The 26,599-nt window shown below is 50.7% G+C and overlaps 1 protein-coding gene across 1 annotated transcript in view; it reads right to left on the reverse strand.

Moving 5' to 3' along the window:
- Nucleotides 1-1,172: 1,172 nt before the first annotated feature.
- LOC120232711 (nodal modulator 1) overlaps nt 1,173-26,599 on the reverse strand; it is a 55,961-nt gene continuing 30,534 nt past the window's right edge. Inside the window, exons 17-31 of the mRNA XM_039233578.1 lie at nt 26,324-26,387; nt 25,667-25,762; nt 23,114-23,332; nt 22,941-23,023; nt 21,932-22,091; nt 21,687-21,813; nt 19,946-20,059; nt 18,968-19,095; nt 17,884-18,025; nt 13,954-14,037; nt 12,704-12,814; nt 10,815-10,916; nt 9,263-9,382; nt 4,693-4,785; nt 1,173-1,806 (exon numbers count right to left, since the gene is read on the reverse strand). Of these exons, the coding sequence (XP_039089509.1) occupies nt 1,675-1,806; nt 4,693-4,785; nt 9,263-9,382; nt 10,815-10,916; nt 12,704-12,814; nt 13,954-14,037; nt 17,884-18,025; nt 18,968-19,095; nt 19,946-20,059; nt 21,687-21,813; nt 21,932-22,091; nt 22,941-23,023; nt 23,114-23,332; nt 25,667-25,762; nt 26,324-26,387 (1,775 nt within the window). The 3' untranslated portion in view covers nt 1,173-1,674. The remainder of the gene's footprint in view (nt 1,807-4,692; nt 4,786-9,262; nt 9,383-10,814; nt 10,917-12,703; nt 12,815-13,953; nt 14,038-17,883; nt 18,026-18,967; nt 19,096-19,945; nt 20,060-21,686; nt 21,814-21,931; nt 22,092-22,940; nt 23,024-23,113; nt 23,333-25,666; nt 25,763-26,323; nt 26,388-26,599) is intronic.

Raw genomic sequence — 26,599 nt, forward strand, 5'->3', positions numbered from 1 at the left:
CTGACCTCTTTCTTCTCTCTCCACTCTGGATCTTACACAACAGTTAAGCATCACGTCCAGGAAACCCCCTTAAACCTTCAGGGAGGATCAGACCTCTGCTTCTGTGCCCCCAGGCCACTTGCACTTCCTCCACCAGCAGGCCCTCAGCTCGCCACACTGCCCTTGTCCACTGACTGGCTGGCCTTGCACTTGGCGACGGGAGCATCCTGTGAAGGCAGGCACCCCGCGCCCACCTATGCATCCGTGCACACGTGTACTCGCTCACTCCTCACAGAATACTCAAAGTGTGCCAGGCGCTGGGGGTGCAAGGCATGAAGCAGACACGGTCCCACCACCACCCATCTTCACATCCCCAGTGCCCATCAAGTGTGGTTCTCAGTAAAGGCTGGCTGGACGGATGTGTCCCCTCCCTCAGTGTAACTTAATCACATCAATCACGTCCTGTAAGAAGTGAACTAATGCTGGGAATTGCTGTGGATCCCTTCTGCAGATGAGCAGTCTTCACACCTCACCCATCCCACATATGCATTTTGATTGGTTTGTGTGGTTTCCTTGTTTTCTTTAAACACTAATTTTTTTAACTTTTATTTATTTGAGAGAGAGGAGAGCAAGCGTCTGAATGAGCAAGGGCAGGGCAGGGCAGGGCAGAGAGAGAGAGAGAGAGAGAGAGAGAGAGAGAGAGAGAGAGAATCCCAAGCAGCCTCCACGCTATCAGCACAGAGCCTGACATGGGGCTCAATCCCAAAAACCATGAAATCATAACCTGAGCTGAAACCAAGTCGGATGCTCAGCTGACTGAGCCTCCCAGGCGCCCCTGTGTGGTTTCTTAATAAATAGAATTTGTCACTCATATTTAAAACTTCGGTTTCACACATAACTTGGCCTGTGATTTCTCTACATCCATGAAGGCACATTCCTGCAGAGCACAGGTGAGCAGGAGCCCAGAAAGTCTGGCCCCTTTAGACAGGGTGGGCGCCGTTCATCTCACCACACAGCCTCCCTCCTGTTCTCCTAGCACCGAGGCCAAAGATGGCCACCGTGTGTCACCTCACGCTTGCTGAGGACTCTCCTGCCCCGGCACTTCCCTCGGGACCTACGTGACCCTCAAGGCACCTCAATTTATGACCCCAGCTTTATGCCCATGTCACCAAAGAGACAGATCTGAGATGAGCTACAACACGAATGAATGGGCAATTTTATTGATCTTTACCTCCTACCAAACCTCCTAGTAGTAGATACAGGCTGTGCGGTTTCCAGCAGGCATCTCCGGTGCAGGGGGAAGTTCAGGGACAAGGCGAATTCTGACAGGTACCTCATTAGCGGGCCAAAAACCCACGTTTACTACAATTCTTACAAACGAGTGCTCAAGATGAAGAATCACATTCTCACACCACTAGCACAGCTTAAATACTTCTTTGACAAAAATAATAATAATAAATTATCTTCAACTCAGAAAATAAATTGTGCTCAGCAGAGTGACAGGAGGGTCCATTCATTGCATTGCACCAAGGGCTGGGTGAGGGAGGGCAGGCTGGGGCAGCTGCGCCAGTGGGAGCACGGGGCTGACCGCACATACGGAACTTGGCTGAACGCGTGCTCGAGGCTAAGGGTGGGTGATGGTGGCCCCTAGGCTGCGGCCTGTCCCGCGTGAGATTCACCTGCCCCTCTTCCTCCTCACGTTCGCCTCGTCTTCTGTTTCTTGGCTTGTCTCTTTGCATCTTCTGGGCCACTATTGTCAGAGGCTGTCTGGCCAAGAGCTCGGACGCCCTGTAGTCGACTTGTCAACTGCAACAGCAAGGGAATGAGCTAGAAGGAAAGAGAGGGGGTGAGAGAGAGGGATGCCAGGAGAATACTTTTGCCCAGAGGGACATTGGAGCCTCACATGTCAGCACCCCTCCTTCTTCAGGCAGCTCACCACCCACTGTGTGCTAACTGGTGACTCTCGGTTCAAGACAAGGCAGAGAGGCCTTTGCACTGGAGACGGGTGGCAGAGACATAGGGACAAAGGACTAGAGGAGATGTTGTAAGAGGTTTATGGCCTTGAAAGGAGGCCTGGGGTTTGACAAAGTGCAGCATCCATTCTTGATAAAAGCCCTCAACAAAGTAGGCACACAAGGAACGTATCTCAACATCATCAAGGCCAGATATGAACAACCCACAGCTAATATCCTCCTCGATGGGGGAAAACTGAGAGCTTTCCCTCTAAGGTCAGAAACACAACAGGGATGGTTACTCTCACCGCTAGTATTTCGCATAGTACTGGAAGTCCTAGGTTCATCAATCAGACAATAAAAAGAAATAAAAGACATCCAAATCAGCAAGAAGAAATCAAACTTTCACTTTCTGCAGATGACATGATACTCTATGTGGAAAGCCCAAAAGACTCCACCAAAAAACTGCCAGAACTGAGAACAAGAATTCAGCAAAGTCACAGGATACAAAATCAACATACAGAAATCTGTCACATTTCTCTACACCAATAATGAAGCTGCAGAAAGAAACATCAAGGAATTGATCGCATTTGAAATTGCACCCAAAACCATAAGATACCTAGGAATAAACCTAATCAAAGAGGTAAAAGATCTGTATGCTGAACACTGTAGAAGCTTATGAAAGAAACTGAAGAAGACACAAAAAAACTGGAAAAGCATTCCATGCTCATGGGCTGGAAGAACATTGTTAAAACGTCCATACCATCTAAAGCAATCTACACAGTTAATGCAATCCCTATCAAAATACCACCAGCATTTTTCACAGAGCCACAAGAAACATTCTTAGAATCTGTATGGAACCACAAAAGACCCCGAAGAGCCAAAGCAATCCTGAAAAAGCAAAGCAAAGCTGGAGGCATTACAATTCTGGGCTTCAAGTAATTATTACAAAGCTTTAGTGATCATGACCATATGGTACTGGCACACACAGACAGAGAGATCAATGTAACTGAATAGAAAACTCAGAAACAGACCTACAAGTATACGGTCAACTAACCTTTGACAAAGCAGGAAAGAATACTCAATGGAAAAAAGACAGTCTCTTCAACAAATGTGCTGGAAAAACTGGACAGCAACATGCAGAAGAACGAGACTGGACCACTTTCTAAATGTTTTTCAATGTTTATTTATTTTTGAGAAAGAGAGACAGAGTGCAAATGGGGGAGAGTCAGAGAGAGGGAGACACAGAATCCAAAGCAGGCTCCAGGCTCCGAACTATCAGCACAGAGTCTGACGTGGGGCCTCAACTCACAAACTGTGAGATCTTTACCTGAGCTTAAGTTGGACGCTCAACTGACTAAGCCACCAAGGTGCCTAAAACTGGACCACTTTCTTACACCATAGCCAAAAATAAGTTCAAAATGGATGAAAGATCTAAATGTGAGACAGGAAGCCCTCAAAATCCTAGAGGAGAACACAGAAGTAACCTTGGTGACACCAGCCGTACCAAGTTTACTAGACATGTCTCCTGAGGCAAGGACAACAGCAAAAGTGAACTATTGGGACCGAGATAAAAAACCTTCTGAACAGTAAACAAGCAATAAAACTAAAAAGCAACCTTTGGAATGGAAAAATATATTTGCAAATGATGAACTTGATAAACAGTTAATATCCAAAATCTATAAAGAACTTATCAAACTCAATACCCAAAAAATAAGTGATCCAGTTAAGAAATGGGCAGAAGACACAAACAGACATTTTTTCACAAAGAAGACATCCAGATGGCTACAGACACATGAAAAGATGTTCAACATCCCTCATCATCAGGAAAATACAAATCAAAACCATGGTGAGATGCCTATCAGAATGGCTAAAGTTAACAGCTTAGGCAACAAGAGATGTTGACGAGGATGCAGAGAAAGGGGAATCCTATTGCACTGTTGGTGGAGATGCAAATTGGTGCAGCTGCTCTGGAAAACAGTATGGACGTTCCTCAAAACGTTAAAAATAGAACTACCCTATGACCCAGCAACTGCACTACTAGGTATTTACCCAAAGGATACAAAAATACTGATTCAAAGGGGCACGTGCACCCAATGTTTAACAATAGCCAAATTATGGAAAGAACCCAAATGTCCATCAAACTGATGAATGGATAAAGAAAATGTGATACACACACACACACACAGAGTGGAATAGTACTTGGCCATCAAGAAGAATGCGATCTTGCCATTTGTAACAACATGGATGGAACTAGAGTATATTATGCTAAGCAGAATAAGTCAGTCAGAGAAAGAAGAGTATCATATGATTTCACGCATATGTGGAATTTAAGAAACAAAACATATGAACCCAGGGGGAAGAAGGGAGAAGGAGGCAAAACCATGTGAGGCTGTTAGCGGTGAATGGGATAATGGGTTAAATGGATGACGGAATTAAGGAGGGCACTTGTGATGAGCACTGGGTATTGTATGTAAGCTCTGAATCATTAAATTCTACACCTGAAACTAATATTACACCACATGTTAACTAACTAGAATTTAAGTAAAAACATAAAGCATTAAAAACAATAAATAATAAATTAAAAATTAAAGAAAAAAAAGAAAGAAAACAAAGAGGACTGGGGACTGGATCTGCGCCCTTCACACTCCCCTCCGACCCTGCAATGTCGGGTCTTCTGCAACACGGAACCCCTCACCGTGTGCGGGAGGGCACGTAACACTGAACACGGCACTTCTCGCAGGGCCTCTGGGTTTCCTACCTTGTCGTGGTTGTAGCCAGCCAACAGGACGAGCAGCGTCAGAGGCAGGGCGATGTAGGACCCCTGCGCGATGTCTTGCTCAGGCAGCTTCCTCTGCGGACACCAAGACCACCATCACTGCCTCACAGGCTCTCCGCTTCCCTGCCGCCCACCATCCCACCTCTCGGCCCACCCAGCCGGGAACCCGGGCATCCACATGACCCAACTCTTGCTCTCCACGGTGCGGAAGTGCAGCGACTTGGGTACATTTTCAGGTGAATCCTCTGTTCCCCAAACTCCCTGGCTTGCGCTCTGACACTCTGGGCCAGACAGATGCCAATCACAGGGTAGGTCTCACCCTCTGAGCCTCCACTCGACTGAGGAAACCAAGCTGTGGGAAGCAGGAATCCCTGGAGCTGAGGAGTAAGGGGCCTCCTTCTGCTGAGTCCCAGCTACACACGGGGCTCCTCCCTACAAGGGGGTACGGTGAACCCGCCATGCCAAGCTCAGGCGCACGGTGACAGGTGAGCTGGTCCCAGAGAGCATCTCTAGTGAGGAGAGGAGGCATGCTGCCGCTTGTGAACTAGTGGCCATTCGCCCTTTCTTCCAACAGAACCCCCAACTTTCATCCGGGCCAGTCAGAGTATGCACACGCCTCCCTTGCAGCTAAGATAGCCAGGAAATTAAATTCTGGCCAAGAGTACATGAATAGAAGTGTTGGGCCACACATCCAGGCTGTTCCCTCAAAGAGCAGCGGCGTGCCCTCCCCTCCTGCTGACCAGGCGTGCCATCTGTGAGAAAGGTGATGTGCTAGAGGATGGCAGAAGCCCAAGAGAGGGGGAGGCTGGGTCCCCGATACCTTGGGACTTCCGTACCACTCCTGTACTGCTCTGTCTGTGGATGCTGACGCAAGACAGAAATTGCTGTCTTATTAAACCTCCTGAAATTCTGGGTCTCTATACTAGCAAACGAACCTGTACCTCAGTCCACTTTATCCACACCAAAGAAACAAACAAATGGAAACTTCCAGGTAGTGACAGAACAAGTTAAGGAGCCAGAGTGGTGGTTCTCAAAGAAATGTCTAGGGAACTCCCTTTCAAGATATTTCCAAAGTCAGAACTATTTTCATATCAACACTAAGATATTATGTGCCTTTTTTATTTTACTCTTTCACAGGTGAACGGTGGACTGTTCTGGAAGTTACATGTGATAACATCATTCTGACAGATAATAGAATATAATAAACAAAAACAGATGACACCCATGTAAATTAAAGCTCTTCCGGATTCTCCACAAATTTTCACAGGGAGGTAGGGCCCTGAGACCGAAACATCTGAGGAGCATCCCGGCTGGAGAATGACTGTGTGGCCATGTTCCCCTGAGATGGCTGAGGCAGAAAGGGACGGTCGTTCAAAAATGAAAGAATCAGGGAGGGAACAGGAACAGACTTCCACCTCCAACGGCCTACTCCTGGGTCATCCGACATGTCTTAGACTTAGACCCCAACTTACTGTCCGTGGAAGGAAATACTTAACGGCGAAGCTGCACAGTAATGAAGGCAATGAGCTTTGCGGTTGGTCTCAGGTCTGGCCACGTGACCTTGGGCAATCACATGACCTTGGGTGACCACGTGAAGCCCCGGCCAGGCACTATTCAGTGGCGCTGATACCAAAAGCACGTACTGCGGGGGGAATCAAGGAGATCAGCTACGCGAAGTGCCGGCGGTGCATGAAACACTGACTGGATGCGGCTCTCAGTTTGCATGTTCAACAGGAGAATGAGGCGGAGAGCCTATCAGGCACCCGTGAATGCACAACGTGGAGCCGCCCCTCCAGAAGGCTGGAATGTACTAGAAGCCACGTGATGTGAGACCAACCACGTCCTTCCGAGTCCCGGCTCTGCTGATGGAGCGCAGGTTCTCACTTATTCTCTCTGAGGGATGGCGCCTCCCTGGAAAGGTCTGTTGTGAGAGCTAGCAGTGGATACCCTTCAGGAGTAGGCACCCCCTTCCCTTGTCACTTGGGCCCCCGGTCTCCCATGCAACCCCTGGCAGGGGGCGTGTTCTCAGAAGTGACAGGCACATTTCGGGCCACAGCCATGAGGCACTGTGGCTGCCCCGCCACCACCCAGCAGCATCTCTCTTCCCGCCACCAGCTGCCAAAGTGTCTCCCTGGATCCAGACGAGGCTCCTGGAGCAGGGGGTTGGGGAGAGGGGTGTCCGAGACGGCGGCCATCAGTGCCCTTCACAGAAGCCCTCTGCCTCTCACTGGGTGGTAATGCGCCTCCACGACAAAACAGAAGGTTCCCTATATACTCATGTCAGTGGCACCTTCCAGCCATGTCTCAAATGTGGGCAACGAGGTAAGTGCTTCCTCCCGGAGTCATCAGAAAAACTGTCTACTTCAGGTAAAATTCATATTCACCAAGTCCCTGAGCACGAGCCCCTCATCAGGGATGCTGAGCAACCAGAAGAGAGTTGTATTCAAGCCCCACCTCTGCGGCGCACAGGCTGGAGACTCACACCGCCCAGTCTCCTCCTGGGTCTCCTCTCTACAGGACAGAAAAGAATCCCTACCTACCTCGCATATAGGATGCCGTTCGAAAAGCACAAATTGGTAACGTGTTTGCATGTGGAAAGATAAATGTGGAGCTATTCTTTATACCCTACACCAGGAAAAACCCTTAAATGGCTTGAGATGGAGATGTATAAAATATAGCCATACAGGTACTGACGGGAAAATAAATTCCTCTAAAACTGGGAGTGGGGGGGGCGCCTGGGTGGCTTAGTCGGTTAAGCGTCCGACTTTCGCTTAGGTCATGATCTCGCGGTTGTGGGTTCGAGCCCCGCGTCGGGCTCTGTGCTGACTGCCAGCTCAGAGCCTGGAGCCTCTTTCGATCTGTGACTCCCTCTCTCTCTGACCCTCCCCTGCTCACGCTGTCTCTCTCTCTCCTAGAAATAAATAAAAAAAAATAATAAATAAATAAATAAATAAAACTGGGAGTGGGGGAGCTTTTCCAGACTATGACTCAAACTTCAGAAGCAATGAGAAAAAGAACGAAACGTTTTAACATAAAAAATAAACTACATGTTTGCATAATCCAAATGAAAAAATAAACAAATTGGGAAGAAGTATGGACAAAGTATATCGCAAAGGTTTAATATCCCTCTTACACAAACAGATTAGAAATGGGTTCTAGAAAATCTAGAACATTCTAGAAACAAACCAGAAAAATCTAGAACCATCTAGGAAAAATAGGTCCAAAAGTAAACAGTTCCCAGAAAGGGCAATTCCCAGGTTCTGAACCACATGGAAGGCTGATGAACACAGAGGACAGTGATGTGGAGGTACCACTTCTCATCCATTACACTGCAAAAACCCGTCATACCCTGGTGGGGAACAGGGGTGCTTACACACATTGCTGGTAGGAATGCAAACGGTAGAGCCCTACGGATGGGAGGTGGCACCATCAAGCAAAATTCCAGAAGCATCGACCCTGTGATCCAACAAACCTACTTCTTGGAGTCTATTCCAAAGACAGACTGGCAAACATTCAAAAACATGCACGCACAAGGCCCACCACTAAAGGGTCATTTGTAACAGCAGAAAACTAGGAATTACCCAAACACCCATCAGGCAGGGGCTAACTGAACATACCACAGTAGAGCTACACAAAGGAGCACTACACGGCCATTAAAAAGGAACAAGAAGTGGCTACATCTATTGCTGGGCACACAGTTCTCTTTAAAAAGGGAAAAACAGAGCTCTTGCTCTTCACACCGATAAGGCCTACAATAAGGATCAGTGCAGGAGCTACGAGGCCCGATTTCTGTTTTACTATAGATCCCTGGGCTCCACTCTTACTTCCTACACCAAGCTCACAGTCAGTAGGTCTGAGGCTGGGCCCTGGAGCCCATTTCTGTTACGGATGTGCGCACGGAATCCCCAGGTGATTCCAGCACACGCCAGCTTCGGGAAGCACTGGTCTAGAGAATTATCCCACGAATGTGAGAGCTACATGGGTGTGTTGTTTGCTCTGTTTTGTTTTTCGGTCTGTTCCATGCACGATCCAGTGGGCTACACATTGCAAGTAGCTCATAAAATGAGCAAGTTTCTTCTAATCTACAGATATCCCTTCCACCTGTGGTTTGTTTCCCTCTCCTGCAATCTGTCAAGTCAATCGGTTTCCAGGTTATTGTGCTGCAGTTTCCCATAACCTACACCTTGCTGACTCATAACCTCTGGCGTCCTTTACAGGCTCCTGTGTCCTCCTGATTCCCGTAAACTGGCAGCAGGTTCTAGAAGTTTGGGCAGGGCAGAAGTCACGTGGCTCCGGCTGGAGGCCAACACCCAAATGCAACACAGTGGTGACCCTTGTCCCTAAAAATCACTCCTGAGCCACTGATCTAAACAAATTCCCTGCCCTCACTGACCGCTTCCTTCCTCACAGGGAACCAAAGGCATCAGCACTTGAAAAAGCAGAAAGCATCTAGGGAAATCCGAATGTAGTCAGGACTCAAGGCGAGGGTCCTCAAACGGCTGTCCTCTCTCGCCACCCCTGCAGGCTGTCACCACCACAGCCCCCTCCTTACCGTGGGACTGAAGATCAAGGTGATGTGTTTATGGTAGCCCACTGCAGTGAAGGAGACCTGAGGCAAGACGTAGTCGTACTGGGATCTGGGGAGCGTGGAGTCCAGCAGCACGACGTAATTCTGTGCACAAGAAAGAAGAAGTTACTTCTATGAAGGACTTTATGTTTTGAAAGAAATCCCCACGTGTACACGTCCAAACCAAGGCCGCTAACTCCAGAGGAGGAACCTCAGTGGGCTCTTCTGTTGGTGACAGCCATGTCCCCGGCCTCTCGGAGGCTCACATCTTCCAATAAAGCTTTCAGAGCTGGCGGCACTTTCTTATAAGCACATTCAACTACGACACAATTGTGGTCCTCTGAGAATCTGACTTTACGAAACATGGAAAGTTATTACGAGCCAATTCGGAAGAGGGAGCTACGTGACGGAACGGAGAAAGACTGCTTTCAGTCCTAAGTGGAGGTGACACTTGAGTTAAGGGATGACACTTAAGCGGCCCATCAGCTGGCAAGTTCCGAGCACACAGCATCTTGGGAACGGTGCCGGTGACAGTCACAGCCCTGTGTGCGAAGCCCCAGTGTGTGCTGGGCACCACGAGCCCTGCATCGGGCAACTACCAGCTCTGCCCTAAACCACGGACAAGGCCAGTTATTGCTCCCATGTCACAGCGGGCTGTGAGCCCAGGTGGAGTCGGACCCCAAAGCCCACGCTGCTTCCACAGTGCAGACGCTTCCCGTGTACAGCGACTATCAGGTCGCCCGGGTGGCTCAGGTGGCTGAGTGTCCGACTCTTGGTTTCCACTCAGGTCATGATCTCACAGTTTGTGAGTTCGAGCCCCATGTCAAGCTCCGCACTGTCAGTGGGGAGCCTGCTTGGGATTCTCTCTCTCCCTCTCTCTCTGTCCCTCCCCCACTCCATCTCTCTCAAAATAAATAAAACTTAAAATAACAGCTCAATCTTTAAAAAAAAAAAAAAAAGTGGACAGTAGCTATTTCAAAGGGCATCTCAAGAAACGGGGAGCGACTCCAAACTTCCATTGCAACTTGTCCAGCATCAGTATATGACATCCACCGTTAAGGCCTGAGTTAAATAAACTATCGTATTTCCTGCATTATGGACGGCTGTGCAACCATGAAAAACCAGTTACAAAACATGTAATGATGGAGAAAAGATCTCTGATGTATTCCTCACTGAAAAGCAGATTATAAAACAATGTACACAACAGTCCCGGCCTTGAGTTATTAACACACACACACACACACACACACACACACAAGCACACACACTAAAAAAAGACTGAAGGATTCCTGTCAGCACACTGACCAGGGTTATTTCTAGACGATGGGACTATATCTGATTGTTTTCTCCCCCCCAAAAAATCTCTTGCCGTGAACGTCTATTACTTTAGTAAACAGGAAAACAGCAGATTAAGCAGCCGTGAATGCTGCAGAGCCCTCCTTCCCCACCCCGACTCAGAGAGCACGTCAGCCGTCTCCACCAAGGGGGACGTGGGGCAGGATGCAGGGGCTGTTGTGGAGCCGCGGGCAGCGGGTACCTGGCCGTCCCGGAGCAGGGGCGGGAAGTGGAAGAAGAGAGACTGGCCCAGGGAGACCGTGTGCACTGGGCTGTCGAGGTTTTCACTTTTGTAAAGCTTTACCTGGAGAGGAGAAACAAAGCAGGACGTGCTTCTGTAATTAAAACACAATCAACATTTCATTTCCAACACTGCGTTTCTTCCTCAGGATAGCTCGTCTCTTTAGAAACACAGTTATTTGAAAGAGAAACCAGCACCCTCCCCGCCCCTTGCCGCCGACAGGATACAGAATGCATTCCTCCATCACATGAGCCTCCAGATCCCTGACCTGCATAGAAATGGAAGATTTTAAAATCGATTCTGGCAACTTAACGTTAATGTACAAATGGCAATAGTGTCAGTATGATGGCAATGTTAAAGGGAGCAGCCTCTGATACGCTATAACGTGCCAGGCAAGCGACAGGCACTTTACACACAGTGTCACCAAGCCTGGCTTTGAACAAGTACCATTACTACCTCTAGGGAGGCCCAGAGCCCGCGTCACCTAAAGGCGTATAACCTATTGGTGGTGGCGCCTGGCGCTCAGCCCACGTTGCTGGACCCTCTGAGGGTCTGGTCCCTCTGGCACTGCCTCTCCAAAGGCTATACCCTCAAGCCCACAAGTATTCCTTATTAAGACCTCATAACACATTCCCATTTTGCCTTTGGTTTTCAGGGCTGCTTCCAGAAGCAGTTCAGTCCTTTGTTTCTAGCCTTTCTTTGGCCTGTTCTCCTTCTCTCTACCACAGCAATGGGACGTGAGAAGGCGGTACAGCCCTGCCTGACGCAGAAGGTCTGGGGCTCCAGCCTGCACCCACCACAGGAGAATGGCACGGCCGCCCCTCCCCAGGGCCCACCATGACCCTTCTTCTTTAGGTCACGAGGAGTTTTCCTAAAACAGGTCACAGACTGGAGGCCTAAGGGTCACATCCAAGACTACATATGTGCCCTTCTGCCCTATACGGTGTCCCAAGCAAAAGTGAATTCAGTGCTTATATTTAAAAATCAAATGATTTCAAATAACTCTAGCTCCCAGCTCCTCTGGAAAATTGGAAAGTGACGCCACCCCTGGGCCAGGACTCCAACACGACACCTGTCCCATGGAGCCAAGGAGCTGTGTGTCCCCACCCCCGACTGCTCCTGTTTGCCCCACAGCCACCCAGCCCTCTTCACCCCCAACAAGCAACGTGCCTGCAGCCCTGGAAGGAAGGGTGAGCTAAGAGAGAAGTTAAAACCTAAGCGCATGCTCTCTCCCAAATCAAACACATCACAGTGTATAAAATCACAAGCGCTTCTGAAAATACACCCTCCTGGCAATTCACTGACATTGTTCAAGGGATCATAGAGCCTTGTATAAACATTTCATGAACTGCAGACATGGAGGCTTTGTTAGAACCTGAAGAGAGCTTAAGAGGGCTTCACAGAGGAGAAACCCAAGGTCCAGCACGGACTGACTGTGTGTGGCGGCAGGGAGAGCAGGACACAGCTCAGACTGTCCGACTCCTAGTCCCCTGCCCACACCTTCACCCTGGACAGAACTTTACAAGTTACAAGGCACTCCGCCCTAAAATCATCTTTCCGCTTTAGACTCTAGGTCGTGCTGAGCATTTATTAAGTGTATGTCACAAAGCTTCCAAAGCTATATTTCTATGAATAGCTAAACAAAGGTATCTGAGAGTATGACGCTTTTCTCTCCGGCAATCAGCAACTGTTCTCCCAGACACCCGCTGGGATCGAAGCTTCTTAGATCTCGACCTCAGCCTCAGCACGGCCAGCATTACCGCGCTAGCGCGAGCGCTGGGCAAACCCAAATAGCCCCCTCCTACTCTTCTCAGAGCCGAAAAGACCCTAACCGTAAAAGCTGGCCTTACCCATAACGTAGGGAGATACTCGGAGGAAGTGATCACGTTTCCACTCAGGTCGAATTGATTAATCTGCCGGAAAACTATGATGTTTACATCATCAATGTCATTATTGCCGACCTAGAAAGAGACCAGGAGCGTTGGCAGTGAGGAAGCTGGGAGGGGAGGTTGCTGGGTGACGTCCCATGAGCTATTTCAGAGCAAATGTCACTTCTTCAGTAAGGGGGCCAAGTTCACCAAGTCCAAGGGCACAAGCTGACAGTGGGCATGTAGGCTGCGGATGGGCCCCAGACACATTTTGTTTGATGAGCACAGTATTTTTTTCCCCTTGGTTTCAATTATTTTCTCCTTGGTATTTTTTTCCCCTTGGTTTCAATTATTTTAAAAAAGAAATTTCAAACACAAAAAGAGCCAGATTGTCCGGCCTCTCTTAGAGATTGAGAAAGATGTTCTCACCTGGCAGCAATCAGCAGGGGCTGAGCTCTGGCTGCCCCATGGGTGGGTGGGTGCCCTCCTGTTCATGGTCTCCATGAGTGCCCGTGCCGCTGGCCTTAGCCACCAGGGCAGGGAAACGGAAAGGTGTAAGATGCGGCTGTCACGGCCACATGCCATAAAGACACCAAGAAAACCCACTTCCTACACACCACACTCCTGACCCCCAGAATCTTCATGCCTAACGCCACCCGATTAAGCCACCAGGGGGCAGCCCCCTGCCCCACCCAAGCCCTCCAGTCTAGCAAATGAGAGTCATTCCACAGGGGAAAAGCTTCACTTCAAATGATTCCCAGGCTACTTCCCATGAGTTGGAGGGAGGGCTACCTCTTTAGGGATCAGTTAGGGAAGTCGTGATCAGGAATATCAAGAGATTCCACCCACCAAATGGAAAAAGCAAGGTCATCTGGATATAAGGAGATCTGATGGCCCCGCCACCAATTAAGCCCATGTTGTCTTTATTACCCTCCCTTGATCTGAAATGCCACTTAGACACTGAGCTCCTCAACTTGGAGAATAACGATCAGAGCTTGCAGGTGGAGTGAAGAGACAACAGCTCAAATTTCTTGGGATTCACGACAGCCATGCTGCTCATTAAAACCCCGCAGGAGATGCTGCTTGTGAAGATGACAGTATTCAAAGAGGACCCTTAATTAGGACCCAGAGCCCCCCCGGTGACAGATGAAAGGCAGCCACAGAGAAGCACTGGAGGGCCTCTGGTCGGGGAAGCAGTCCTGCCACGTCTGCCGCGGAGTGTGGTGCCTTACCGCGACTTCCCGGTGGTGGGGGAGGGCCCGCTCGATGTGGTCGTTGCCTTCTGCCTTGAGCTGCACGTGGTACACACATCCTGGCTGCAAGCAAACCCAGGGGTCACTTCTCTGGCAGGGGGCTCGCCGCCTGGGACCTGGCCTGAGCCTGTTCTGACCACAGGCCCTCCACACGAGCACGCCGCCACTTCCACCCCACCTCCGTTCTGCGGCCTGTTAACCCGCTCAGGAGTGCCTTTTAAAAGCACCCTGACGTTTATCTGAAGGCCTGCAATTCCTTCAGTCCCCAAGGAAAATTAGGTTTGGCTTTGTTTTCCAAAACTGTAAGCACGATATGCTTAATCTGATCAAGTTCCTCCTGCAGGGCTGCCGCCCCCGCTCCCCTCTGCCTGCACACACGCAGGGAGTGGTATCTGCAATGATGCTCCCAAAGGCGTACGATGGACAGGGGTTCTGTGAAGTGAGATGTGAAATTTTTCTTTTTAAAACAGTTTGTTCTAGGGGTACTCGATGGCTCAGTCAGTTAAGCATCTGACTCTTGATTTCGGCTCAGGTCATGATCTCATGATTCGTGAGTTCGAGCCCCGAGACAGGCTCTGTGCTAATAGTGTAGCGCCTGCTTGGGATTCTCTCTCTCCCCCTCTCTCTGACTCCTGCTCACCTGACAGCACCCTGCGCTCACTCACTCTCTTTCTCTCTCAAAATAAACAAAAAATTTGCTTCCAAAACTTCATTCTATTGCTCAAATTTATGGGTGTACATAACATTTACCAAATAAATCATTACTCTAAGAAAACTTAAAGCAACTCCTTTCTGATCAATAGTACAACTGACCTGATGATATGCTAGGAACTAAAGCACCAGGCCAAGTTCAGAAGTGTCTATGTGTAGCTAATGGGTTCGAGGCCCCGCACTGGGCTCTGTGCTGACAGCTCAGAGCCTGGAGCCTGCTTTGGACTCTGTGTCTCCCTCTCTCTACCCCTCCCCTGCTCATGCTCTGTCTCTCTCTGTCTCAAAAATAAACATTAAAAAAAATTAAAACATGAAAAAAAAATAAACTAGCATGGATAATATGGTTCTGGTCTACTAAACTAATATGTGCTTTGATAGCTTTAGGGTGTGTTTTTTACCCTTTCAAGATTCTGTCCATTTGGATATGCTGCTTGAACTATTTTACAATGAGCACGTGGCACCTTTACAAAGACGAAAAGCTATTATTTTTTAAAAACTGAGAACACACCTATGCTGGCCCTGATCGTAGACACTTTCACTGACTTTACAGCTCGGTGAGGACTGGCAGCACTGGGGTCGGTTCCAAACAGCCCCGTGTGCCCCACAGGGGAAGCAACAGGAATGATCACTTGTGAAGACAAGGGGGATGGTCCTGCCCGCTCACTCCCGCGCCTGGGCCGTTAGGGCTCCAGCTCCATCCCAACCGGCCCCCTCCTCCCTCGTGAAGGATTCATCTTCATCCTCTGGCGGGGGTGTCTCAACCCAAGATGTCCTGACAACGTGCCAGGAGAGGCGAAATGAAGGACCGAACCCTGACTGGGGTCGAAATTCTTAGGAAATGTTCAGCAAGGGATCTCCGGCCGGGGTGCTCTGGGAGCCTGGCACACTCGAATCCCAACCCTCACTGAGCAATGTCTAAGGCCACCCTTCCAGCAAGTATGGCCTGGCACGTGGAGGGCAAGGGCTGCGACTCTACACCCCACTGAGAGCGCTAATAACTTACCAACCTATTAGGAGGGGGAGGCTGTCTCAGAGCACCGATTACAGTAGAAATCTACTGCGCTGGAGAAGGAACTATATTCGGTTTACTTAAATAAAATGTGTGAAGACACTGAGTTTAGAAGAATACGTCTGGGCCAGTGGGACGCTGGGGGAACCCGCAAGGGGATAGAGAACTTGCGTTCCCGCAACCGTGAGAGTGAGGTAAGCCTGGAGCATGGGGTCCGCCCAGGGGAAAGGGGGCTCCCCTAAGCCCAGCCTGCACAGGCCCCCCAGACCCTTTCTCACGCTGCTGCCTCACACAGCCACAGACCAAACCCCGAGCTGGCAGTCCGGTGAGGCCGCCTCGGGGAAGGCTCTGCTGGTTGTTGCTTGTTAACTACTTATTGAGTCACCGTGCCCGGACCACCGTGTGCTACCTGTATCAACTCACACCAGTCCTATGTCACTCGTCCTCATACAGATGACAAAACACGTACAGCAAGGATAAACACCTCTCCTGACCGTAAATAGCTAAGAAATGACAGAGGTGGGCCTCAAACCCAGGCAGATGGGAGCAGAAGGGCGTCTGCACAGCCTTTCAAAAAGGACAGAACTGCAAAGGCTGGGCTTGCACTGAACTCGTGAGACCGAAGACCTGGCTCCCATGACCCGCCCCTCTCCCTGGGCGCTGGCGGTGGCAGCATGAGGCTACACAGCACCCCTGCTGCCCTATCCACTCTCCGTGGGCAGCAGGCCTCGAGGGCAGCGTGTTCCTTGGTGCCAGGGCCTTCCCACACGGCGGAGGGTGGCAAGAAGGAGCGTCTCAGGAAGGCCTGTGCGGACACCTAAGGATGGCGAAGTGACTGTCACCTTGATGTCACTGGTGAGAACAAGTGGGAGAAGGAGCGGTGGGCAGAGCAGAGCACGGGGAGCCCCCCAGTCGGTGTGCACCCAGCTAGACCATCAGAACGTGCACATTCCCCCCTTGGCACAGCAGGGAAGACACCCCAGGTCCATCCTCCTCCTTGAGCTGGGCACCCCAGGCACCAGGAAACCATCCAGCCTGCCTCCCAGGTACCCAACATCTGACAATGGGGCACCCTGCACAATAGACGGGAGTATTTCTGTTTTGGGGAAAGAATGGCTTTGCCCCAACATATCTAATAATTTCTTTTTAATATTTATTTATTTTTGAGAGACACAGACAGGGTGTGAGCGGAGGAGGGGCAGAGAGGGGGAGACATAGAAGGAGGCTCCAGGCTCTGAGCTGTCAGCACAGAGCCCGACACGGGGCTTGAACCCATGAACCGTGAGATCACGACCTGAGCCAAAGTCGGACGCCTAACCGACTGAGCCCCAACATCTCTAAATGAACTGGCAAGCTGGTTTACATCTGAGCCCATGTGACCTGGGCAAACATTAGCCTTCTGTGTGCCTGTGTCTACGGTCAACTATAAATACACTGTCCCTGAATCTGAAAGCCCACGTGACCCAGTCCAGCAGGTGCTGTCCCACCCTCACTCTCAGTGGCCACGCGGCACACAGGCAGGGTCTGCGGGATGAGCAAATGCACGAACACACGAATAAAAACGGAGGAGCAAGCACCACAAACCCTGACCTACATGCTGCCGGTGGGCAGCCAAGAGCACACACGAGCTGTGTGGCCCACACAAAGAAGGTGCGGGTGTGCGTTCTGGGTTTGTTTGTTTTAATTAGTTGTTAACACCTAGAAATCAGGAGCTTTCACAGGGAAATCTGAACTCTGGATTCTCTTTTGGCCACGCAAAGGATCTGGCGGCCCCGAGTCCATCTTCCCACGTGGCTGTGAGAGCTGGGGCTCCGTGGCGCTGCCTGCTCTTGAATTCACCAGCCCCATGTGTGCACCCAGCACCCTTCACCATCCACGCATCTCTTCTGGCCCCACAGGCATGTGGTGTTGAGAGCGCTGCCTTACACCGTAACCACCCAATGCCAGGCAAAAGCTGCACCAAACCCACTGTTTCCCAACTTAATTTTGCCACAAAACACCAACCCAATGTGTCAGCTCCATGAAAGGTAAGCTATCAGTTAAGATAGGGACTAGGAGGCTTCCAGAACCCTAAGACCGCAGCCCCAGACTCCTGCCCAGCCTGTTCCTAGCACACCTGGAGACAGGCACCACGAAGCAGCTCCAAACCACAGTGTGAAAATCCCACTAATAAAAGATGTCCGTCTCACCAGGAGTCCACGTAGTCTGAACTTCCCCTCTTCATCCGTCACGGTGTCTTCTCCATAAATGCTGCAGTCGCTCTGTCCCACGGCTTCCACGGCCACACCCTGTTCTGGTTCCCCGTTTAAGGAGGAAACCGTGCCATAGCAACTAGAGCAACGAGAGAAGAAACGGAACAGGCTACGCGCGGGGTTTTGGGCAGCACACGGAGGATTTGACGTAAAGCATCCTGAGCGTACCAACAGTTCACAGTGCAAAACAGCCCAGCTGGGAACTGACCTCGAAGACCCAGGTGATTCGGTTCTGGCCTCGTCACTCCCACTCTGGCCTTCCTGTCCACAGGCCCGGGCCCGCCCAAACACTGCCATCAGTTTCTCTGCTCGCACGTTTTAATGGACGCCCCAGGAAATTACAACTAACAGAGGCCAAGCCTTATTTTATTCCGTTTTACCTTACTCTCATCAAACTGTTTTAAGTAATGATGCCTTCCATGAAATGAAAACAGTTTCTCTCTCGTTCTACATATTCCTTTGAAAATGGCCCATTTTCCTAAGCTTTTTGATCAATCAATCTTCATCTCAAGTGCCCTTGTGTCTGTTTACAGGTACGTACGGTGTGTGTATAAACATCTTCGTGGCTACGTACGGCTAACATAGCTATCGCGCAGTATCGTATACGTGTACCAACATCCAGGGAAGTCCTCTGCACACGGCAGAAGCAAGGAGCTGGAAGATGAGGAGGGAGACTGCACATTTTATGCTCTCCAACATGCTGAAGCCTCACTCAAGGGAGTTCATTTCCTCCTTCTAAAAATTTAATTTGAGTTTCAAGCTCTTGTACAAATAAAATTTTTAAGCAACTAAATGGGCACTCTCAGGCCAATTTCAGAATAGGAACTTTGTGACAGAATCACTAATTTGGAGGGATCAGAAGAAAAAGGCAGCCATCAAAACTCTCTGGGCCTGGTCTCTTGTCTCCTCTGCCTCTCCTGTGAAACCTGAATGGAGGCTGGGTGGGAGGTCCTGGGTCACAGAGGCCTGCGTGGGACTCCACAGCCCAGGCCTGGGGGACAGGGACAGGCAGGCTGCCTACCTGTAGGCCGTTCGGTACCCGGTGACGGTGATCTTCAAGTTCTGCCCCTCCTGCACCTCGATCATCTGTGAGGATGGCTCAAAGCGGAACTCCTTCATCATGGGTTTGAAGTAATACTGGCCAGGGCTCTGTGGAGAGACAACCACAAGCTGACCCTCTGCTGCCACACCCAGGTGCGGCTTGACACATGGTGACTACGGTCATCAGGGACTGGACTGAGGCCACCAGCGTCCCAGGGCTTCCTACATAGGCAGACATGGGGACTCAGTCTCCAGGAAATGGTTCCATGAAGCAATTACACCTTTAGAGCAGCCGCCATAACATGCCTATAATTGTGTGAGGAAGAAATCAATCTGAATGTTATAAATGAAGAAACGGAGGCTCAGGGAGGCCAAGTAACTCCCCTGAGACGACACAGCCAGTAAGCAGCGGGGGGAAGCTTTGAGCTGGGTGTGCAGCAGCGCACAGCATGTGAACCTTCAGATACGCCTTGCTGCCTGCTTGCGACATCCCAGGACCCACAGAATGGCCCAGTACCATGTACTTCCCAAGTCCCCACCAGTCAGGGCGTCAGATTTCGTCCTGGACGAAACGCTGCCACCTCCCACCACGGGGAGCACGGTTTGCACAACACACACAGGCGAACCAGCAAGTAAGACTCGGCCTTCTGAACAACGCAGTGTTGTGGTCAAACAAAGGGATGCCTAGGACAGGAGCCGCTGAGGCCATGGTAATTAATTATATTGTCTTAGTGACACGCCGGTGGCCAGAAAACAAGTGTGTGGAGAAGGGAACAAGGATCCGCAGCATTAAGTCCTAGTAGGGACAATATTCTAATTACATTTGGTCCCTAAGAAACGCAAAACATGCCAGGCCACTGCTCTGTTCTCACGCTGTCAAGCGATAGCTGAGTCACACGCACCATGTCCCGCTCCCTCGCGGGAACACGTGCAGGCGGCTCATCACAGGACACCTTACCAGGTTGGAGAAGGTCAGGATGCCATTGTCCTGAGTCAGGAGGTTGGATCGAAACACACCACCACTAAGGGATAAGAGAACCCCGGGCAGGGGCTGGTCATCCTCTGCCTTGATCTGGGGGGAGAAAGAAGAGCAGACCAAGGGTGCTGTTAGCCGCTCGGGTCAGGAGGTTAACTCTTCTGGGTTGTTTTTCGTTTATTATCCATCGGCGCACAGAACAACTACTCTTTGTCCCCAGGGGTACCTGATGTTAATAGTTTGGTTTGTCACCTTCCAGAACGGCTCCTATGCCCACACAAACGTACAAACGTGACAGCGGCGCTGACCGACGGGCAAGTTTGCAGCGGGGCAGCCGGGCCCTGCACCTGCGGTCTTCCCGCAAGCACGGGCCCCGGCTTCCCTCTCCTGCCAGTCCACACGTCTGCCGCACCGTGTCTTCATGCGCATCAGCCTAGAGCAGGGGGCGGCCGAGCGCTGCGTGAAGACCAGCCACCTACTTCCGTGAGAGAAAAGGAGACGGTCGAAACTTCCTGGAACATGTGCATCTGTATGCACTTATGTTCTCCTCTGTTCCTGGGAGCAGAACTGGTGGGTGTCATGCTCTCTGAATTCAGAGACGCCCCACACTGCACACCGAGGTGGTCGTGACCAGCTATGGCTCCGTGAATTATCTACGCGTGGGAAAACACACGCCCAAAACTGGATACTGCCTGAGTCACCGCAAATATAAGCTAAAACCAGTACTTCGGTGATAACTTCCTTCTGTCGCTTCTGAAGTTGGGCCTTTCTTCTACGTTTATCAGTCACCGGTACTGCCTCTGAAAGTGCCTTTTCATATACTTTGTTGTTCTTATTTCTATGGGATTGTCTTTCTCTTATCAATTATAGCAGTTCCTTGTAATCTTGGGTATTTCTTGTGGTATAAAGATTTCTTCCTGGTTTAAGTATCTTTGAGTTTGCTTTAAAAATACATCCTGTGTCGGGGCGCCTGGGGGGCTCAGTCGGTTAAGTGTCTGACTTCAGCTCAGGTCATGATCTCACCATTCAGGAGTTCAAACCCCGTATCAGGCTCAGAGCCTGGAACCTGCTTCAGATTCTGTGTTTCCCTCTCTGTCCTCCCCTCCCCTGCTCACACTCTCTCTCTCCAAAATAAATAAACATAAAAATTTATTTAAAAAAAATGCATCCCATGCTACAAAATCTGAAATCTGTATGTGACGTGGTCTGTCCTTTTCTCTGAACCTCTATGTGAAAATACAGTCAAGGAGCTCCAGACTCACTGTGGGCACCACACGGCACACTTCTTCCTGGGAAGGACAGTGAGAAGACAGAGAGACATCAAACACCACTACAGGAACGTTCTGTCCTTTTCCACAGGACACAGTGAAGGATGAGAGTTTAAAGTACTTCCCAAAAGGCGTGCAAACAAGCTAAAGTCAACAGGTCTCCCAATTGCTGAGTGAAAGGAGCCCCAAAATAGAGTACATCTTGTAAGGCTCCATTTGTGTCAAGCTCCCGAAAGTGCAAGCTAATCTGTAGTGACAGAAAGCAGACCAGATGAGCAGGGAGGCTGGGAGGGAGGGTGTCAAGGGGTACCAGGACACTGAGCGGGGTGCCAGACCGTCACTGCTCTCCCGGGTGCACCCGTATGTTGAAACCATCAAATTATACGGTTTAGATGCAGTTTATCGTATGCCAATCATAGCTCAGTAAAACCACTTTTCGAAAACCCAAGTGTTACCTCAAAGCTGACGCCGGCCAGGGCATACGCCTTAAAGTCTCCTATGGTTCCCTCGACCGCGGTCAAAACGTAGCCTTCCTTCTGCGAGGACACCGTGTAGTCCAGGTCGCTGTGCAGGGGCCCGACGCTGAGCAGAAGGGAGCACGCTGGAGGCGGCTGTGCCTCACGCCTGCAGAGACCTCGCTGGCCCCAGGGCGCCTGGGCTGCCCGCCTGCCCCGAGCCAAGCACCGTGTCACGGGCTTACCTGTAGGCACCTTTGTCATCGGTGAAGACTGTGATCAGGGGCGAGCTCGCCCCCTTCTCACTGATGACGATCTCCACTCCCTCCAACTCCGGGTGGATCTGGCCTTCCAGAAATAAGCCCGCTTTCCCATGGATCTCAATCAGCTTCCCCGGGCAGCTTTCTGAACAGGGAACCAACAGAAGAGCGGGCCTTCGCTGCAGCAGGAGGGGGCACTTGGGGGGAGGGGGAGCTTCTGCTTAAAGAAGGGCTCAAAACAGAGACACAGGAAGCTCATTCCAAAGCAGGTTGTTATATATATATATATCAGAAACCTCCATAATTCGGCGGCCCACACCTCCCTCCACCCCTGACAGGGACATGAGCACAAATCTAATCACGGCTGGGGTCCCACTACCCATCTCTCCATTGTCACAAGGCCTGTCCAGCAGAGGAGAGGCTGTGCAGCTGGACCGGTGCAGATGAGCCCCCAAACAGGACGCCCGCAGAGGAGGCATGCTGTTCAATATACTCTCCTGCCAAACACGGATCACATAAATGCCCACGATCTACTGAACCCACAACGCTAAAGAACACTGTCGGAAGCCACAAGACAGCCATCCCACCAGCCATCGCTTCTAACTGTCCAGTCCCAAAAAGACCCTCTCGCTCCTATCAACAGATACAAACACCATGGACAGTTCAGACATATGATGGCTAATGCTCACATGTCAACAACGGATGGTTTTGCTTTTCACCTTCCTTTCGGTAACAAGCTAAAAACATCGGGGAAAAAAGTAGTCCTTCCCCAGAGAGATCGCCCAACCTCTAATAACCAGTTACGTTCATCGACTAAGACGGTCCATTCACTCACTCACTCACCAAATGGTAACGGCTTTGTGCCAAAGGGGATTATAAGGAGCCCTACAAAAGTGGTTTCCATAGAACCACCACAGAGAATAAATTTTTAAATGCAGGTAAAGAAACAGTTAACTGCAAAGATGTGTCGCTGGCTCACCGAGTTGACACTTACCTCCGCTGACGGTGGCTTCCATGGACGGAGGATAAAAGAGCAGCTCTTTAGACGAGGGGGTGACGGTGATTTTCTCTCCAGACCTAAAACAACGAAAACCCTTCCGTTTACTTGGTTCCGGCCTCGGCTGGGAAGGAGGTCAGAAGAGAGGACGCCGTAGGGAGGGAGCTCACCGGGCCCAGTAAGAGAAGTCATAAGAGAAGGGGCCTTGTAACTCGTCGACCATCTCCTGGGCGGGGGGTTTGGTCCGTCCCTCCCCAGCGTCGTCCTTGCCGTTTTTCTCCCGCTCCTGCCGGCGGCTCTCGATCTCGGCCAGCTGCTGCTCCCTGCGCAGCTCCTGCACGGACCTCAGGGGGCCCAGGACCAAGGCGGGCTCACTGTCGATGGAAGATCTGGAAGGAAGGAAGGAGCAGCCCAGGGCACGCAGTCACTTCCTGCTGCGGCCGGTGGGAACTGGACATTTCTACAAGTAGTCATCTGTCAGGAGAAGCCCGGCCACCTCGGACGCCGCCCCAGCGGCACGCTCTGGCCCTGCTCTGCATAAACCAATCGTTTCGTGAAAAATAAAAACTGAACTTCCTTGTGACAGCAGCAGTAACTAGCAGGTCCAGGGAACCAGCAACATGGACAGATGATGTTCCCTAACCACGTGGAGTCCACACCCCAGGGGGAAGAGGCAGACAATAAACAGAAAGTGATGTCAGATGAAATATGACGGAGTAAAGTAAAGCAGTGTGGGGGCGCTGTTCTCACTAGGCCCCCTGGCTGGGGAGGAAACACCAAGTAAAAAGCCCTTGGAGCCTTGGGGGCAGCTCCCCTGCCGTGCCCAGGGGACAGCAAGGACACTGAGGCGGCCCAGGCAGGGGACCCAGGGCAGAGTCAGATGCGCCCGAGGGTCTAGGAGGAGCAGGTGTCAGACCCCGGATTTCATCCTGAGCGGGATGGAAAGCCACTGGAGTTGTAAGCAGAGGAATGACGCTGCTACTTTAAAAGGACTCTGGCTTCCGCACGGAGAACACAGTCATGAAGCCACTGCCCAAAGAGGAAAGCCAGGCAGGACACAGTGGACGGGACCAGAGCACAGAGGCAACGTGCTGAGAAGGGACAAGACGAAGGGCATATTTCAACTGTAAAGCCAAGGGTCTGCGCGTGGACTGCGTGGGTATGGGGTGCAGGGGAAAGAAGAGTCCAAGGGCAGGTCTGTGGAGGGCGACGCCCTGGAGTCCGCTCTGGGAGCCGGTGAGCACAAGGTCCCCATGCGGGATCCAGGCAGTCCTGTCCAGCTTCTACAATCCCTGGCACAAGCAACCAAAACAAAGCTCCCTCTGAAGTCACAAAAACGAATTCCATAAAGGCTGAAAATAGGGTAACACAGGGTCACTACTAGTCAGAATCTGAATTTCTGGTCCGAGCAGTAATTGCTGCTTTCCAAGCAGGAGGACAGTAAAAGGCACTCCTCCAGCCCCAGGCACCGCCCTGGGCCCACGGAAACATTGCCAAGTCCTTGTCCTAGACCCCTGGCTGCCCTGGGGGACGGGGCACCCCTTCAATCCACTGCCCTCCGCCAGAAGCCACGGGCTGTCCCCGACACTCGCGCTGCCGGACCCCGCTGGTCAGCTTTGCCACAGCCTGTCAACTCCATCTCCTCCACTGCCCTGCATCCGGCTGAACCCCCATTGACTCCCACCTACACCCTTGCAAGAGCCTCTGCCCCCGCCTCCCTCATGTGGCTTCTTCTGTGTGCTTACTCGGCAGCCAGGGGGAATCTTTCTGAAGCAAAAAAAAAAAAAAAAAAATCACTCCTTTACTTAAAACACATCATAGGGCCATGCGACAGAGCTGAGACCTTTAACTCAGGCTAGCCCTGCGGGGCCGACCTCCCCTGTGCTCCCCTTCCCCCCCCCCCCCCAGGCGCCCACAGGGTCCAATTCAAAGCCCTCTTCATAGATGCAACCTCACAGTCCTGCGTGTGACGCCTGGACCACTGCCCGTGTCCCCCATGAGCCTGTAAGTCCCACGACCGCAGGGGCTGCCCCTGAGCACTGAACTCAACATCTGTGCAGGGGCGGAGGAGGTGAAAAGGCGGCAGACAGAAAGATGGACACACAGCGGAGGTCACGGTAAGGAGGGGAAAGTTACTCAGATTTCCATTTTCAGGCACAAAATGGTCATGTTGCCCAAACTCTTTCATTTCTCAAGGAAATTAGGGTGTCAGATGCACCTCACCACACAGTGAAAATTCCTCTCAGAAAGGACATTCGCCTGAACCTGACCCTCAGTGAGGCTCTGCCTTTCATGTACTTTCTCTCTTGTGACCCTTCATATATCCGGTGCTCTCTACTCTCCAAGCCTTCAAGGAATGGGCTCTAGAAAAATAGGCAGTTTTTCCAAATTTGCTAAAACACTTGAAATACAATGAACATGCCAGAGATTTTTTTCTTTCCTTCAGCAAAGACAGGGAATGTAGAGAGTTCACACAGAGATTTAAGGCACTGAAATGAGCTGTCAGAAGGCTCTCCCTCATCCACGGTTAATTCTTGAATCATAAAAGGAAAGGATCAAGGCTGCCGTGAATTTATGGCTGTGTCGTGTAAGAGGAAAGGCCATTTGTATACATACCTAGAGATAAGAAATCAAAAATAATTCTCCCAGTGTCTGCTAGGGAAGTTCCTGGCCCCCATCCACCGCCCTCTTGCGCTCGGGCCACCGCGGAGCACAAGCCTTACTTGATTGTCACGGTGACATCCATCATTTTGTCAGTGGTGATGGTTCCAAGGACATGGTGGCGAATGGCTGTCAACGTCAAGATACTGGGGGAAGACCTATGAATCAAAGTGGAAAGAAAACACTAGCAATATCCCCCAGTTCTTCTCAAAGGGTCACACACAACACCCTCTACAGGCAACCGTTCTGCCCCTGAAATACACTACACGAAATCGCTCCTAGCGTGGGCTAAGGGACCTCCCGAAATACCTATCAGTGCTGTAAACAATAAACTAATTTTCCAATCCAACACTCGACACTTCCAATTCCTGGTGAAACCCTCAAGCATTTGTGGAAAGGTAAAGATGGCAGACTGGAACTCCCATCAATGAGAGCTGGAAGACTGAACCAAGATGGTATCTGAGGTACTCGAAAACCATAGCCTTCCATCCCTGGGCTCACAGAATTCTTGGGAAAGAGAGCTCATCTCCATCTCCTCAATAATTTATCCAAATGTCTTAAAATCTTTACATAGAGATTCTTTTGAATACGTAGCTTTACCTCTTCCATTAAAAATACAAAAAAAATTTCTTTTTATTTTCCAGAAAGAATGCACTCACTTGACCCCCACAGAAAAAGGTTCACAAACACCATGGGGCGGGGGGGAAGGCCCAGCTTACGTGTCGTAGGTGTAGAACGCTTGCTCAAACCGGTGGCAGGAGCGAGGGGTCACCTTGTACACACCTGCAGCCGGGAAATCAAAGGTCGTTTTCAGAGGAGAGTGTCTCTTACACTGAGCGCTTCCACCATCTGAAATCTAAAGGCACTTGAATACGCAACACACAGCAGATGGGTAATGACCGGATCAGAAATGCCTTTTCTGCTGCCTGCAACAGCTTCTTACCAACGACCGGGTCCATTTAATGGCCCCTCACAAGCTCAGGATTTCATTTTCC

This window comes from Hyaena hyaena, unplaced genomic scaffold, assembly GCF_003009895.1.
Source record: "Hyaena hyaena isolate Hyena2069 unplaced genomic scaffold, ASM300989v1 scaffold_76, whole genome shotgun sequence".
In the NCBI taxonomy this organism is placed as follows: Eukaryota; Metazoa; Chordata; class Mammalia; order Carnivora; family Hyaenidae; genus Hyaena; species Hyaena hyaena.